Source organism: Miscanthus floridulus, chromosome 4, assembly GCF_019320115.1.
Source record: "Miscanthus floridulus cultivar M001 chromosome 4, ASM1932011v1, whole genome shotgun sequence".
Taxonomy (NCBI): domain Eukaryota; kingdom Viridiplantae; phylum Streptophyta; class Magnoliopsida; order Poales; family Poaceae; genus Miscanthus; species Miscanthus floridulus.
The window spans coordinates 91,112,601-91,129,616 of record NC_089583.1 but is presented as its reverse complement, the minus strand read 5'-3'; the positions used below and the strand labels follow the sequence as shown (position 1 = coordinate 91,129,616).

Sequence of the window (17,016 nt, the reverse complement as noted above, 5' to 3'; positions counted from 1 at the left end):
AGGGGTCAACTATGACGTCGCCTGTATGTGCGTCATGGCCTAGACCAGTGTGGGCTTGAAGGCCGTGTCAAGTAAAATATGCCCGCTTCAGCTCATTCAACTTGTTCTATAGCTGTTTCTTTTCATACGTCAACCCTATTGCCCTTGTGAATGCTGGATACAGATTTGCCCAACCCAAGGTCATGAGGCTTCACTAGTTCCAGTGCATTAGTTTTTTCTATTCTATCACTAGTTCTAGAAAGGTCCTCACGGTGATGTCATCCCAGTTAGAACGATCCGTGGACATCTGTTGCCATGTTTAAATTGTAGGGTATGATGAACGCAATACAGTCACCAATAAACAACAGCTCTTGTCGTGACAAACAAGAGAGTTAAGACGAAAGAAATGCGGACGTACCTTTGCAGAACGCTTGGCGCGTTTTGAACGATGGTTGTACTGCCTGGCTTCAGGTGAAGAGCATGATGAAGTGGAGGACGCTGCCAGTGTGGGCAGCGTTATGCACCACTTGCGAGTGGTGCACTGAAAGCAAGAAACAAAATACCACAATGTCAATGAAAATAAGTGTGCACAATAGGGAATCGTAGATACAAAAGTAGGTCCAAAAAATCATAGACATAGAAGCAACAAGAAAAAAATGTAGTAGTTCTAGGTCTAAAAATTCATAGACACATAAGTGGATCATGTTCAGCTTAACTATGTGATAGTTGTCCCAGATATTTTTGTGGTAGTACAAAAACGTTACTTTAAATAAGTCCGTTTTTTGTTGATCCTGTTAGCAGTATTTTGCATGAGCACTGGAGGAGCCCTGTGAAGTTCTGACTACACTATGTGGACTGCGGGAAGATGCTGTGCAGCCCTGTTGTTTTTATTCTTCCAAGTTCCAACCAAGGTGGTGTGATGTGGATTGGTTAGCACTTGAGTAGAGGTAATAGGCAAGCAATACAACTAGAATTCCGTCTTGACTTATGCATGCCTTTTTGCACGGTCTGTCTGTGCTCGAATGCCTCGTCCATAAAGAACATAGACAAAGAAAGAAACTGAAATGAAACGACAGGTGTATGTGCAGACACTCCTATAAGAAAAATAAATATAGATCCTAAAAATTCACTCAAAAGCTATAATACACCTTGTTATAGTTCTTCGGTGCATACTAAAATATTTGTTTTCTTTGTTTCCAGAGGATTTGCACGAGAACGAACCTAGTGTTCCCGAATCCGGCGAAGCGATAGGCAATTCCGACGAGGTGAGATGCGTATCCGTGGGTGGCGCTTGGGAAATACCTGCAAAACGAGCATGTGGGGTTTAGATCCAGAGGGGGGGGGGGACGACGGCGTCCTTGGGCCGAAGGAGGAAGGGACGACAGAGGCGGCAGATCTGGAGGGGGCGGGAAGACGGCGGCCTCAGAGCCGGAGGGGGGACGACGGAGGCGGTAGATCCAGAGGGGGTAATACGATGGCCTCAGAACTGGAGGGGAGACGACGGAGGCGGCAGATCCGAAGGGAGGAGGATGTCGGCGTCGGATCCGGGGTTACCTCGTTGCCGGCAGACGGGCGTCGACTGCGGCGGGTTCTGGGAGGGATGCGGACCTCATGTTCGTCGCGGAGGCTGTTGATGGCGAGAGGGCCACCACGACAGAGAGAGGTGGGAGGGGATGGAGGCGTTGACAGCTACGGGGGCAGGCACGGCGAAGCGGAGCTGACAATCGTCGCGGCGCGCACGAAGGAAAGAGGAGGGGCGAGCAAGCGCAACCCCTAGCCGCGCAACGAGTAAAGAATTGAGGGAGGGGAGCTGAACACAGCGCGGACGGTAGGCTTCTAGATCAACAGTTTGGTTAGACTAGGCCACCGAACGACTCACAGCCTATTTAGCATGCCGTAAACGTTCGTAGATTATTTACTGCTGTCTGGTTTAATATAAAAAAAATATTACTCTAATTTATAATTTACGATCGTATACGAGCGAGTGAACCTGTCAGCCCGCTGAAAAGAAGCCCAGCCAGCCGTTTCATCGCTTAAACCCGTTCAAACGGTAGAACGCCTTTCCGGACGCTCAGCCGTACACCAACTGCTCGCGGAACTGAAAAGGTCAAGAAAGGCTCCTCGCAGTCCCATCATCCTCTCACGATTTCTCTCTGTTTTTTTTTTCCTCTCTTCTTCATTTTTCATATAAGAGACCCACTGGGGCCTTGTTTAGATCACCTCCAAATTCCAAGTTTTTTCACTCTCTCTCCATCACATCAATTTTTAGCCGCTTGCATGGAGCATTAAATGTAGGTAAAAAAAATAACTAATTGCACAGTTTAGTTCGAAATCACGAGATGAATCTTTTGAGCTTAGTTGGTCCACGATTGGACAATATTTACCAAATAAGACGAAAGTGCTACTATTCATCAGATTAAAATTTTTTGCAATCTAAACATGGCCTGGATTTACGGAAGCGCGAGCGCAGAACATGCGCACTGTCCCGCTGCCAAGTGGATCCCACCCGTAAACTTTAAACTTTCCGGTCCCACTACTTGCTGACACGGTGGCACACCGCCCGCTGCTACGCGCACGCCGCTGTGTACCCCCAGGTCGGGCCGCGCGTGCTCCCCACTCCCCAGGCGCATTTCTGTCGCGAGTGCTGGAGCGAGGGGACTTGCCTTCTCCGTTTTCGCGCACGTCCGCCGTTTTACCTCGCCGTTCCGCCGCGCCATCGCATCGTCCGCGCTCCCTCTTCTCGTTCTGCCCCGGTACGACTCGACGGCGGCCGTTGGCGCCGCAGGTGCGGCTCCGAGGCGGCAGGTGGTGCGTTGGGTGCGCTCGGTCCGGGAGATCTCGGAGTTCGCTGCTTGCGCGGTCGGACAGGGGCGCCGGAGGAGGAGGAGGCTGTGCAAGCTGTGCTGAGCTAAGGGTTCGAGGTTCGGGCTCAGTGGAGGTGCTGTGGCAGGAGGGAGCTGGAGATGTACGGGCCGCCGTCCCGAGGCGGCGGGGGAGCCGGCGCTGCCGGAGAGCAGCCTAGGGTTTACCAAGTTTGGCGAGGAAGCAACGTAAGCTCTCGCTCTCTCTCTCTCTGTTTCTCTAACTCCTGGTTTTGGATTTTGTGTGCCTGTGAACAGTGCATCTGGATCTGGGCGTACGGTGATTAGCAAGGGTTTTGTGAGAAGACGGTAGGGTCCCTGATGCGATTCTGCACGAGTGGTGGGAAAATTAGCTGCTGCGGTTGTGCGATAGGTTCTCGTGCCTGCGGTCTGTGTGATCCTGTGCTTGAAATGTAGAGGTTTAGTCACTTTAGTGGATAGAATTTTGAATTGTTGAGTATGTTGATGCCACTTATGTCTTATGTTTTAGTGTTTACCTAAATGTGAAAATGTCACTGGAACTTTCTGTGCCTTCGTAGTTGTGCCAGTTTGGAATCTAGTTTCCATTTCTCTCGTACGGGAGTCCTGTTTGCTTTGATAGACACCAAGACCTATCCATCTGTCTCCTTTTCCTTGTAGCTTCGCTTCAAGCTTGGGCATGCTTTTGTTATTTGGAGCATCATAGAAGACACGAAACTGTGTTTACTTCCTTTGTCACGCCTATTGGGTATCATAATGGGCATATGCATCACAACATGATTTTGTATTTCCTTCTGTTGATCAAAATGTGTGGGCACAGTAGATTGCATAATGGCAAAACTCACCGGTTTTCAGTTTTTGGACTTCTTGCAGCCATTACACTGTTCTGGAATTAATCATGAAATGTGGATCAAAACTAGGAAGAGCACATGCTTAACATTACGCTAACAACATCCAGTACAACTGTTGCCTTTTCATACTTGGTAGTGTACTGATCAGTCTGGGCAGCACATACTAGCTCTTGTGATGAAAAGATTACTTTAATTGATGTAACTGCTGAACAGTTCTGCAATGAATTCTAAAACTTGGATTGAAACTAGGTGGAGCAAAGGCTTCCTTTTCATTGGACACTACGCTTAGTTTATCAGGTCCAGATGGCTTATCTCTTTGTGGCATGTCGATCTGGTTTTGGTGTTTGGTGGGAAAATATCGCTTTGAGGCATTGAGCAGAATAACAAAATATGTAGGTTGGTGATGTGCATGCCTACCATTTTGGGAAAATCATTGGGTTACTGATGATGTTGGTCTAATTTATAGAAATGCCCTTTTATCCGTTAAGGGAGAGTGGGGATACTTTTCATTCAAATAACCCTTTTGTCCATTTAGGGGGAACTGGGATACTTTTTATGGAGATCTGGGGTACTTTTTATTTGTCTGCGGGGAATTGCCACCTGTTCAATGAGGGATACTTTTTATTCACCTGTGGGCAATCACCATCTGTTCATTGTTTGAAACTTAACTTACTAGATGGAATCAGCTTTCGTTTACTGGCCCTTGAGCATAATTTGAGCAGGCAGAGTCATAACCTGACGTATGTACTTTAGCTCACCACCTGTTGAATAAGCTGTGATGGGGAACTTCTTTTATCGGGCAGAACCTCCTTTCCCCCACCCCTTTTCTTTCCTGTTTCCCCACCTATTCTGCTACTCTAGATTGGGCAATTGGGTGCAAGCTGACATCCTCAATCAATGATACGTACCAGTCCTATTTCTCAGGTTATATAGCCTGTGGACTCTGTTTACGAGCTATTGGGGCTTCTTTTGAGATGGTCTATGTGTTGTGCACACTACACGGTTCCCAGCAGGCAGTATTGTGTTTCATTATCAGAGACTTAACATTTATTGTCAGCTGCTCTCTGGGCCATGTGTTTACTCATGCAATTCTTGTGAAGCATCTGTAATTTGAATTTCTTTCTGTTAGTTAGGCACAACTTGAAGGGCGGGCCTGGTGCAAGCGGTAGAGTCTTACTGCCTGTGACCGGAAGGTCCCGGGTTCGAGTCGCGGTCTCCTCGCATTGCACATGTGAGGGTAAGGCTTGCCACTAACACCCTTCCCCAGACCCCGCACAGAGCGGGAGCTCTCTGCATTGGGCACGCCCTTTAGTTAGGCACAACTTCTTCCCTGCCAGTGGTCAGTATCCCTTGGCTTTTGGATAGAGTTATAGAAATCGGCTTCAACTTTACAATTAATTAGAGAAGTTATCTGGCTAACTTCCAGAAAGCATTATATAGGGCCTGTCTCCCTGTGAACAGAATCCTAATTTACACTATGACATGTTCAGATGCTTCTTTAGTTCATTATAATTCTTTGCTTTATATAATATCCTTCTAGTATCTTTGTATTATATGTTCATTTTCCAATGGCAGATTTTGCGGCTGAAGTGTTGAGTGGATATTTGTGTTGTTTGGTATCTGATAGATGAAATGTTCTCAAACTCAACGCCCTTCATATGTTACACGATGCTTTATTTTTTTATACATCTGTTTCATAATTGCAATGTTTAAGTTTGCTGATATTCTTTTCAGGAGTTTTTCTTGCAAGGCCGGTTCATATTTGGACCTGATGTGAGATCCTTGTTTCTCACCATATTCCTCATTCTCGCACCAGTGGTGGTCTTCTGTATATTTGTGGCCAGACATCTTATCAATGACTTTCCTGATCATTGGGGAGTTTCAGTTATGGTCATAGTGATTGTCTTCACAATATACGTAAGTGTTGTTGTGCTTTCTAAACTTTTTCAAGGAATTTTGTGGAAGCTTGTCTGCAGTTAGTTATTTTATATGGCAGTTAAATCATATTCTCTTGCTTGATAATTGGATGTTCTGGATAAATACGAACTATGGCAGTGTACAGCAAGCAAATTGTTAATACATGGGGTGGTCCAATAGTTTATTCCTGAATTACTAAATTATAGATAAATCTATCAGAAATAGTGCACACAATTTGAATTTCGGTCCAGAAATGTAATGTGTAGACACTTGATCTATAATTGGTGACATGCTATAAATTAATAGTTCTATTAACAGGATATTGGACTGTAAATCTGTTTTACCACAGATTTTATTTAATTCTCATTTTTTGATGTTTGAATTCCAATTTTTTTCAGAGTTGTAGCAGTTGAACCCCTTGTGATGGTGAGCTTTTAGATCCAAGTAGTGCTGTTAGGTTGTTTGCGCTAAATGGATGCAGTTGTACCAGTTGCTAATACCTCGAGATGGGTCTTGATTACGACATCTGTAAATTTTAGAAGAATCACCCTTTCATCTTCTACTATAACTAGTTTCTTACATTAAGAAGAAAGGAGTCCAAGATGATTCATAAAAAATATAACCACAACTAGTGACCTTAATTAACATGGGTATCATGGCTGCAGACTGCTAAGCCCTTTGGCGCCTGCCATGCACAATAGCTTGGCCTCATCTTGAATATCCTTGAAGATGATGCTAATACTAGGTGATGCACCATTAAAACAGACAACTATTTCTGTAGTATAACTAGTTTCTTTTACAACTAATTTAAAGATTGTGGACAAAGACGAAGCTGTAACTATAGCCACCATTGGAATGCTGGTTGTTTCGCATCCCAATCTAATGAAGTGGGTGAGTAGCTCTGTGGTCGGTCTGTCCTACACGAATGATGGTTCTTTGGACCCATTTCCACTTTACTGTAATTGATTGTTAAATATTAGCAATGTGGAACAACTCTCCCAGTTTAAGCAACAAACGAACGAGTCAAAATCTATAGAAGCTTTACTGAAAGCCCTGAGAAACACATTGGGTTGTGGTTGGCTGATAGCATTTACATGTCATGTGCGAAAGATAAAGGGTATATTACTTAGTTGACCATCGAAAACCTCAAAGCAAATATAAGCTTTTTTATGCTTTAGGATTATCAGTGAAGGTAATTACTTTGTGAATAAGCTTTAGTGAGTAAATTAATCCTCAACAATGTGAGGCTCTGTTGTTTGCTGTACTCCTTTCTTCGACTGAACCTTATTTCTATTGTTTTCCAGGATTTGACACTGCTGCTTCTTACCTCTGGTAGAGATCCTGGTATAGTGCCTCGTAACACCCATCCTCCTGAACCTGAAGCTGTTGATATGAACAATGATGCTGGAAATGGTCAGACACCACAACAATTGCGGTTGCCACGGACAAAGGATGTTATTGTAAATGGGGTCATTGTGAAGGTCAAGTACTGTGACACCTGCATGCTGTACAGACCACCTCGATGCTCACACTGTTCTATCTGTAATAACTGCGTCAAACGCTTTGATCACCACTGCCCTTGGGTTGGGCAATGCATAGGATTGGTAAGTTTGGGAATGCCTTGAATAGTTTAACATTGTTGTTGCAATATGCATTACAGTTTAATCTTGTATCCAGTAGTGTTATCAGAAGATTGCTCAGCTGTTCAATATTCATCCAGTATTGTTATCTGAAGATATATCTCAACATTTTGATATTGCATCCAGTATTGTTATCTGCAGATTGCTCAGTGGATTTCTTTGTAATTAACAGCAGCTTTTGTTATTTGGTGCTAACTGCACGTTTATCTGCTGCAGCGCAATTATCGGTTCTTCTATATGTTTGTATTCTCTACAACATTACTGTGCCTCTATGTATTTGGCTTTTGCTGGGTGTACATTGTCAAGATTAGAGACGCAGAACAGTCGTCGATCTGGAAAGCAATGTTGAAGACCCCAGCATCAATTGTTCTGATCATATACTGCTTCATCTGTGTGTGGTTTGTGGGTGGTCTGTTTGTCTTCCATTTCTATCTCATGAGCACTAACCAGGTTGGTACCCTGTCAACTTTTTGATATAGTTGGTTTTACCTGTAAGCATATTGCTAGGAATTGGTTGTTTTGCTCGTAAGCATGTTGCTAGGAATTTGTAATCACTCTCCCTATCCTTTTGCAGACAACCTATGAGAACTTCAGATATCGCTATGATCGGCGGGCCAATCCGTACAACAGAGGGATCGTGAACAACTTCATGGAGATATTCTGCACCGCAGTCCCTCCTTCCAAGAACAATTTCCGAGCTAGGGTCCCAGTAGAGCAAGGTTTACAGCAATCACATGCGCCAGCAAGGGGTTTCATGAGCCCAAACATGGGTAAACCTGTTGGGGAACTTGAATTGGATAGGAAGCCAATATCATGGGATGAACCTCGGTCAGCAGCTGATATCAGAGACTTGGAGGTTGGTCTAGGCGGTCTACTGGACGAGAAGGAAGGGAGAGTAGCCCATGCATCCCCGGATCTGAGCAGAGAAGCCCTTCCTGAGCTTGTGGAAGGGAGGGCTGGTGTGCATTCGAGGCGATCAAGTTGGGGTCACAGAAGCGGGACCTCGGAGTCCATGGACAGCATTGCTGTGCAGATGGGAACCGGAGATTCTCACTGGGGTTCCATTAGCAGTGTCCATGGCACAACCAGTGGAGCTCACTAGCAAGCGACTCCGCGTCTTTGACGCATCCTTTTGTGAAACCTGCCTGATACCAACAACGAAGCAACCTTTGTGTGTTCTCTGTGCGCCTGTGCTTTCACTCCACCTAGGATATACATCTGCAGTGCTTTCTTACTCAGTGTCCTGGGAGCGCATCAGTTCTTCTGATGTGCTTCCCGTTTGGTGTTCTAAGCAAAAATAACAGAAGAGCTCCTTAACTCCTTAGTTGCTTGGATTATCCACTGTATATAGATATATATGTTATTGCAAATTGGAATTTCCTGTAGAAAGGGTTGCCATGTTTGGCTTTCGCACATCCTAGTTTCTTCGCGCCCTTCAAATTTGCACCCTGTTGGAATGGAATCGCATGAGCTTTCTGTTCATTTTTGTGAGCATGTCAGCTAGTGCCAGGCTGAGTTTATTAACGGGAAGTTGAGTGCAATCATCCCCTGGGTGGTTGACACCCAAATGGTCAGTGCAGATGTTCAGAAACGATGGAAATCTCTGTTCCCCTGTCCGGACACAAGTAGGCCACAGGAGCGTACGTACGTAGTGCCCTGGCTAATGGCCTCCAGGCTCCAGCTCGTACAGCACTGAGGTAGGCTCGACCGCTCGAGCAGCACACACCACACAGCACTTGAGGAGTTGAGGTACGATCCCTAGATAGCACGCGCAAGCAATTCCAAACGTCCCGAGTATGGGAAATTGCAGTGAGCAGCGAAAGAGAAGATACAGATACAGATGGTCGAGCGAGTCTGAGTCAGACGGTACGAGGAGAAGCACGGAACGCAACAGAGCACCAAGCAAGCCAGGGCGGTGACGTGCTGTATCTGGCTCAGCATTCAGCAGTTGAGCGAGAGCTTTGCTGTGCCCAGATGGATCCTGCAACAACTTGCTGCTCTGATCCTTGCAAAACAGGAAAATCCCACGCCAGGAGTTCCATTCCATCACGCTGCAACCAAGGCAACGCACCCAACCCTTCTATGGACACTTTGCCGCTCTGCCTTTTGCCTTCTCTCCCGTTCGAGCCTTCGAGGAAATGCTGCATGCTTGGTGCTGGCCGGCCGGCAAAGATTCCCTCCCGTTCGGCCCCGCGAAGCACGATCGTCCTCCACTCCGGCAGCGGCAGGCACTTGCACTGCGCTTCGTCCTCTCGCGCATCCTATCCTCGCCGACTTTTCCCTTCTCGGCGAGAGGCGCGGTTCGGCAGCGCTGCATTAGTGTTCACTAGCGGCAGCTAGCAGCTGGACGCCCGGATCTCGATCAGCTAGTAGTAGCAGGGTTACACGATTTTTTTTTTTTAATTTTAACACTTTTTCAAAACTAATTTTAAATCTAACATGGTCGGATTTTTTTTTAAACTAACACTTTTGACCGCTCCTATTGCCCTAGGACGGCCAAATGCCTGTGCCGCGTTATGCATGGTGGCGCGGCAGAGGGCTGACGTGGCGGCAACCGGAATCGCTGACCGCTGACGGGGCAGGGCCTGCCGCGCCACCGATCTTGGCGCGGCAGTGCCGCGCCTTGATCCGTGGCGTGGCAGAGCCAAATAAATACGTGAGCGAGCCCCCCGCCCACATGCACCCCTACCCGCACGCTCGTCGCCAGCCGCACGCTCCCCGCCGCCGCGCAGCGCCCGCCGCCAGCGCCCGCTCACGGCCGCGCCCGCCCACGCCGGCCGCGTCAAGGCCGCCCGCTCCTAAGGTACCTCCCTCTCGATTTCATGTTATTTTGATTATTATTGTTTTAGGATAATTAGTGATTTAGGATAATTAGTAATATATGATAGTTAGTGTTTTATGATTGTTATTGATTTATGTTAATTACTGATTTAGGATAGTTAGTGATTTAGGATAGTTAGGTTAGTGAATTTGTATGTGATTTACGTATGTAGTTTTTAGGTTTGGGGTTGGGATTTTGAGTTTAGGAATTAGTTAGGTATTTATTATTTAGTTTATAGTTAGTTATTTAGTTAGGGATTTTGAATATAGATACTAGTTTACAAATATCGGTACTTACTAGTGCGTGATACATCGATTTTGATGACTTCATGAAGTTTCGTCAAATGCTTATATTCCTAGTGAATTTGTTTATGTTACTAGTGCGTGATATATCTGTTAATTTTACTTTAAATATATACATGTGCTTTCATATTGCATAACAAGCAGTTCAAATTTTGCAATGCTACATAATGTTAATTTTAATTTGTTAATTTGAATACTCTAACGCTTTGTTTATCAATTTATAACAGGATGACCCCTCCCACGCAGCACTCGTTGTACCTCATTCTTGAGGTGGAGTACGACGACCAATACCGAGCACACATCTTGAGTAACGACAACGCAAAGGTGGCATTGCCTACTTTGAAGCCCCATACGCACAGGCGCACCAGTAGGACGAGTGTTATGCGCCGTACATACGACATGCTGGCTTCCTCAAGCTTGTCCGTGTTGTCAACCACGGTGTTTCGTCCCTTGACCCAGCACTACTTACTACAGCTGTAGATAGGTACGAGTACATTCTTTGTACGTAAACTTTCTTGTAACAAATTTGAGGCAACTAACAGTCGTTCTATTCTTATAACAGGTGTAGGGCTGAGACCCACACGTTCCACCTACCTTGTGGCGAGATGACCTTGACCATGCAGGACGTGAAGGCTATTTTAGGCCTTCACTTGGGGGGACTTCCAGTGATAGGGATAGTTGACAACGATCACTGGAGGGAGCTGGTGGCTCAGTTTACTGGCTTTCTTCCACCGGACGACGAGGCTTTCAAGAAAAATAAGTGAGCAATTCAAGCCTATTTAATACTTGCATTGCTTTCCTGCAGCCATCGGGTCTTATTTTCTTTGGTCAATTTTAGGAAAACTTCCGGTATTTCATCGTCCTAGATCACGAAGTGCTTTGATTACTTGGACCCACAGGCTGAGGAGACTCAGATCGACAGGTTCGCTCGAGTGTGGCTCTGGTACTTTCTTGGTGCTTTCCTCTTCCCAGACGCCTCGGGCAACAACATCAGCTGGATCTTCCTTAACATACTACGCCAGCCGTGGGAGAATATAGCAGCGTACAGTTGGGGCAGCGCAGTCCTGGCATAGACGTATTGACAGCTATGTGTTGCCTGCCGTCGCACCTCAAGATATGCGAACCTTGGGGTTTGCTCCTACCTACTATAGGTTTGGTGTTGGGAACGATGACCCGTTGAGAGACCCCTTAATAATGGTTTATCGGTAAGTACTTCGGTTCACTATATTCTTCGAGGTAGTTACATATGATGAGATTATTAATGGCTAATTCATTATCGTGTTCAATGCAGCGATGGAACGGGTAGGATACACTCCCTACAGCTCTGTATATCTGGACAGAAGCAGAGTTAGTTAGAGGGAATGCGAGGCGCAAGTACAGGGAGTACACGGACGGTTTCGACGTCCTGACACGGCACCAGGTTACGCTCTATTTACTATCATACATGTATCTTGTTCAATGTACACTATATCACAATCTAACTCAATTACGAAATTTTAGGTGCATTGGTGTCCTTGGGATGCTCCGGAGCTCCAGTACTATCTCAGTCCTGTCACTAGGGACGAGTCAGACGAGTATCGTTGCGACGTCTCTCTTATTTTCTTCCATGTGGTCAAGATTCACTTGCCCATTAGGGTCTATAGACAGTTTGAAAGAATGACAGGCTGCCCACCACCGCTTTACTCCACTAACCAAGAATTGCACGGATGTGTTATCGATTAATAACAAAGCTACAATTCAGATGTGTGTGTGGTACAACTAACATCGTTTTATTGTAGGTATGACCACAAAAAGAGGTATAAGACCAAGGATTGTCGCGTGACACACAGCGCGCACATCCATTTGTGGTAGAACAGGGTACGATATCTGGTCCATGCGGGTCCTCCACACGACCAGCACACCTTCGACTAGTACCTGCGGTGGCTTCATAGGTCTACGAGGACACATATCAAGCTCCCGTACACTGAGGAGGCGATTGACGAGGACTCGGAGGAAGATGTCATCGAAGATGTGTACGACGTTACCACTAGGGAGGACACACAGCTACAGAGAGCTCCGCTTCAAAGATACGTGGTAAGATACTTGAATGGTACAATTTGTTATCCTTTTGGTATTAAGTATATGTACTAAAATTGTCCAACCGCGTTTCTGTACCCAGGCGACACAATTGTCAAGATTGTCCAACGAAGCAGCGTTTCGGCTTCACGAGTCTAGAGGGCAGGGGCCAGGCGTTCTCGTGGCTTTTGTGGAGGTAAACATAAACTTGTCCGTTCCGAAAATGTTTCTTTAGTGTATATGCGTTTGTGAAATGCACTAACTTTAACGTCTATTTATGTAGAAGGTGAAGAAAGAGCTACAGGAAGCTAGCTCAGAAGCTGAGCTGCATGGACACTCCTTATGAGGAACCGCCACTCCCGGCGCGGTCGGGTGGCACGTCTTTAGCCTCTTTGAGGACACCAGCCGACTCTTCTTAGTCGATGACAGGTGCCACTTCCGTGGTGCGTACACCACCACATCATAGCGCTGGGAAGGACCCTGCAACCGAGGACGACGACGACGACCCCTGGGCTTCCGCAGACAACACGACCAGTGGGACAATTGGCCGCAGGACGAGATCGGCATGTCTCAGCTAGGTGGTGCCCCGCTTGGTACCCAAGGAGTCTCACAGGTACTAACAAAGGTAGTTTCTTTAAATACGTGTGCTCCATGAACTAACGATCATAAAGAATTATAAGTAATCGTGCGTATCATATACTTGCAGGGTACGAGCCGTACGCACCGTCGACGCGATCATACCGACGTTGGCTACACTCCCAATGTGTTGCCAATAAATCCGAAGAGATAGAGGCGTCCGAGGGATCCTTACACTCCTGGGTCTTAGTTTGTTAGGTCAAACGAATATTGGCGTCCGAAACTTGCGGGGTTATTTGGTTATGTTATGTCAAACCAATGAAAATGTTATGTGGCAGCTTGTCAACTTGCGCACAGACTTCATTTATTTGTTTCATATTCGTTTCTATGCGTCGCGGCAGCACTGCCGACGAGATTAAGTAGCAACTAGTTCGGGAACCGACAGTCCCGCCGTATCTCGACGTCGGTGGCCGGCGTCTTGCGCGAGGGGTCGAGGAAGCCAGGGTCCATGGTCGCGTCGCCGCCGATCCTACAATATGGGCCAAAAAGCCCAAGAAATAAGTTCCTTAAAAAAATATTCGTTTCAATCCCATCCAATTTTTCGTAATCGATTAGTTAACATGGTGTTTAATCGTATTATGAAAGACGGAAAAAAATCATTGTCTTATCAAATTCTCTATTCGGCCGTGAAACTAATTCAACAAAAGATAGAAACAAATCCAATATTGATTTTACGTCAAGTAATACTTAGAATAACTCCCACTATCGGCGCGACGCATTCCGATTAAACCGTCTAGGTTCCGCCGGGCGGGCGGGCGGCGGGCGCGGCGGCCAGGCGGGTTCGCTGCTCGGGTAGGCGGGACTAGCCGCGGGGTTTTATTTGGCCCTGCCACGCCACGGATTAAGGCGCGGCAGGCCCTGCCCCGTCAGCGGTCAACGATTCCGATCGCCGCCACGTTAGCCCTCTGCCGCGCCACCATACATGGCGCGGCTAAGGCTGGATAACGAGCCAGCTCGGCTCGTTTCGGCTCGGCTCATTTTGGCTCGTTAAGATAACGAGCTAGCTCGGCTCGGCTCGTTATCCTAAAGAGCCAGAAAGCCAGCTCGGCTCGGCTCGTTAAAAGCTCGAGCTGGCTCGTTAAGCTCGCGAGCCAGGTATAAAAAAATACACAAAATATAATGTTTGCATTTATCTAAAGTTTGAGAATAATAATAATACAAAACAAATGCATCTAACAACCTTAAATCGAATAAAAAAATTAATATGTGCTAATATATATACAAGTATAATAAAATACTATAATATTCATGCATCTAACAACCTTAAATGATATTTTTTTTCTAGAAGCTTGGCTCGTTTAGCTCGCGAGCGGCTCGCGAACTGGCTCGAGTTGGCTCGTTATAGCTAACGAGCTAAAATCTTGGCTCGGCTCGGCTCATTATCATAACGAGCCGAGCCGAGCCGAGCCGAGTCGAGCCAGCCACGAGCCGAGCGAGCTAATGAGCTTTGAGTTTTTCGTCCAGCCTTAGGCGCGGCACATGCATTTGGCCGCGTCAGAACAATAGGCGCGGCCAAAAGTGTTATTTTAAAAAAAACGACCGTGTTAGATTTAAAATTAGTTTTCAAAAAATATTAAAATTAAAAAAAATCGGTTACAGCAGGCGCCAGTTAACCGGGCACCAGCAGCCAGGGAAGGCATTTCCGTTTTTGTCAGCTCCGCGCAGGAAAGCATCATCCTCCGTTTCCGTTGCCGGGCTGCGCTCAATGCCCTCGTTGATCCCGCGTGCAGCGTGCATTCCTACCGCCTGCGAACGATGCGAATATGCGATGCAGCTAGCTGTAAGGGTCCAAAGCAGGGCCTTGTTTAGATCACCTCCAAATTCTAAGTTTTTTCACTCTCTCTTCATCACATTAATTTTTGGACGCATGTATGGAGCATTAAATATATAGATAAAAAAAATAACTAATTGCACAATTTGGTTGTAAATCACGAGACAAATTTTTTGAGCCTAGTTAGTCTATGATCGGACAAAGTTTGTTAAATACAAACGAAACGTGCTACAGTGTCCAGATTGCAAAAATTTGCAATCTAAACAAGGCCCAGGTCTAGTAGGAATCCTAGACGCTGACATAAAACTAACCGGTCATCTGAGGCTCTGGTAACTTTGGCAAAGAAATATTCCTATCGCTTCGCACTGCCAAGTGCGTATGAAACGTTCGACCAAACCATGCATGCATACACATCGGCACACACGTGCATGTGCGATGGATAACAATTCACACGTGCACGTACTCACCAGCGAAAGAAAGAGAGGGTTTTCGGATCGGACGGCCGTTCGGCTCATGTACATGACGTGCTGAGCTCTTCGTCGTCTCGATATGATCTCTTGCCGGTGAAAAAAAATCTTGTTGGGTGAGTGGATACGTACGTGTCGGTCAGTGATTAGAGGTCTAGCCCTAGTAAAAGTGTCCATTCTTCTTCTGTGCAGACTCCACAATTATTAGAATCTGGGTAGCCGAGTTGTGTGCTTTCCTTTTCCTAATAAGTATAGTTAAGGTTCGGCCTAAGATTGTTGAGACGTGAGGCAAGCGGAGTGGTGATGGAAGGTGCGTAAGTGTGAGTGTGTATGGTTTTGGGGAGGCTTGGGTGTGTGTAGGAGTTGGAGATAAGAGCTTTTTATACTTAGAGACTTTCCCTCTTGCTAGGTTGTACACAAGACCAAATAATAGGTCAAGCCCTTGCATACCACTTTACATAAACACTTAAGCAATCATAGGGTGGGGTGTTTGATAGGACAAGTCATACTGAAAAATATCTTGTGTTTGCACGGAGCACCGGATCATCAAGTAAAAGCTTTTCACGGTCTTGACTTCTGCTACGCATTGTTGCCACAAGATTAAAATGTGAAAACCCTTAAAATAGGGAGAGCCCTAAATCACATTAATAGCCGCCGTTACCATGGGTGTCCAGCCTACCAAACCATCCCCCATCCAGTGTTTGTGTTCGTTATCTCGCGCGTATGCTTAAGCTAACCCATGCTGATAATCTCTCACATTGCCTACCAACCACCGCACTCCGCCCCTCGGTGGTAGATCCGCTCCACCCAAGGCAACACACCAGCGTATCTAACCCTCCACGCATGGCACCTCCAAGACCCTCATTGCATGTCTTTCACATGACTAGCGATGTCAAAGCCTTAGACGCCGACGTCCTTCCCTTCGTCTTGCTCCTCCTCACCATCTCCACCCATGACGGCGGCATGCTGCCTCCTTCAATGGATTTCCTTATGCACTGGCTTTAGGAGTCTGCCATCAACTTTAGTGTAGGGGTGTCCCTCCTTCTTAGGTCCATGTTTGTGCCATCTTGGCGGTTGAGTCCTATGCTCAACATGGCAATGTGATGAGGTGTTATAGGAGCACGGCGTAGTGGTGCATCAAAGCCTGAGGATGATGGTGCTCAGACTACCCACCCATGAGAAAAGAAATAGACATCCGCACATGCCACAAAATACGATGGGGAGGAGAAGGAAACAAAAGATAGAGGAAGAATCATAAAGGAAAAATTGAAGGCACTAACGAGAGGGTTCCGATGTCATAATAAAATTGGGGCTACGACGGGAATTGAACTTAGAATTTGGGCCTTTGGAAATGGAGGCATCCTCATTTGACATTTGGAACTATTACTAAAGATGCTCTTAAACAAACAAATATACAAACTGCCTATTGTACTCTCTCTTTTCTTTTTTTTTCTTTTTTTTTTGTGAGGAGTACTCCCTCTGTTCCAAATGTAAGTCATTTTCAAAATTCTCAAACTCCAACAATGTTTATAGAAAAATGTATAAACCGTCCACAACATCAAACTATTTTCAACAAATCTGCCATGAAATATGTTTTGATATAATATTTATTTAGTATTAGAGATGTTAATATATTTACAAAGAACAAGACTAAAACAACCTATATTTTCAAACGGAGAGTATATTAATCAATACTTGTAATCTCTTATGTTGTCGTTAGTAACATTAACCGGTATC

The 17,016-nt window shown here is 45.9% G+C and overlaps 1 protein-coding gene and 1 long non-coding RNA gene across 2 annotated transcripts; one reads left to right on the top strand and one right to left on the bottom strand.

Annotated features, from left to right (window-relative positions):
• Positions 1-394: 394 nt before the first annotated feature.
• Positions 395-1,668, bottom strand: LOC136552094 (uncharacterized). The gene is made up of 3 exons (XR_010782754.1): positions 1,534-1,668; positions 1,201-1,281; positions 395-520 (listed from the first exon to the last, which is right to left on the bottom strand). It is a non-coding gene; the product is annotated as an uncharacterized lncRNA (long non-coding RNA).
• A 941-nt stretch (positions 1,669-2,609) lies between these two features.
• Positions 2,610-8,640, top strand: LOC136549992 (probable protein S-acyltransferase 7). Its single transcript, XM_066541423.1, has 5 exons — positions 2,610-3,029; positions 5,405-5,587; positions 6,892-7,191; positions 7,444-7,677; positions 7,802-8,640. The coding sequence occupies exons 1-5, from the start codon at positions 2,943-2,945 to the stop codon at positions 8,327-8,329; spliced, it is 1,332 nt and encodes a 443-aa protein (XP_066397520.1). The 5' UTR covers positions 2,610-2,942; the 3' UTR covers positions 8,330-8,640.
• Positions 8,641-17,016: the final 8,376 nt, after the last annotated feature.

Coding starts and splice junctions, on each gene's coding strand:
- LOC136549992 (XM_066541423.1), top strand. CDS start 2,943: ATGTACGGGCCGCCGTCCCGAGGCGGCGGGGGAGCCGGCGCTGCCGGA. Junction 7,192..7,443: donor TTGGGCAATGCATAGGATTG/GTAAGTTTGGGA, acceptor TATCTGCTGCAG/CGCAATTATCGGTTCTTCTA. Junction 7,678..7,801: donor ATCTCATGAGCACTAACCAG/GTTGGTACCCTG, acceptor ATCCTTTTGCAG/ACAACCTATGAGAACTTCAG.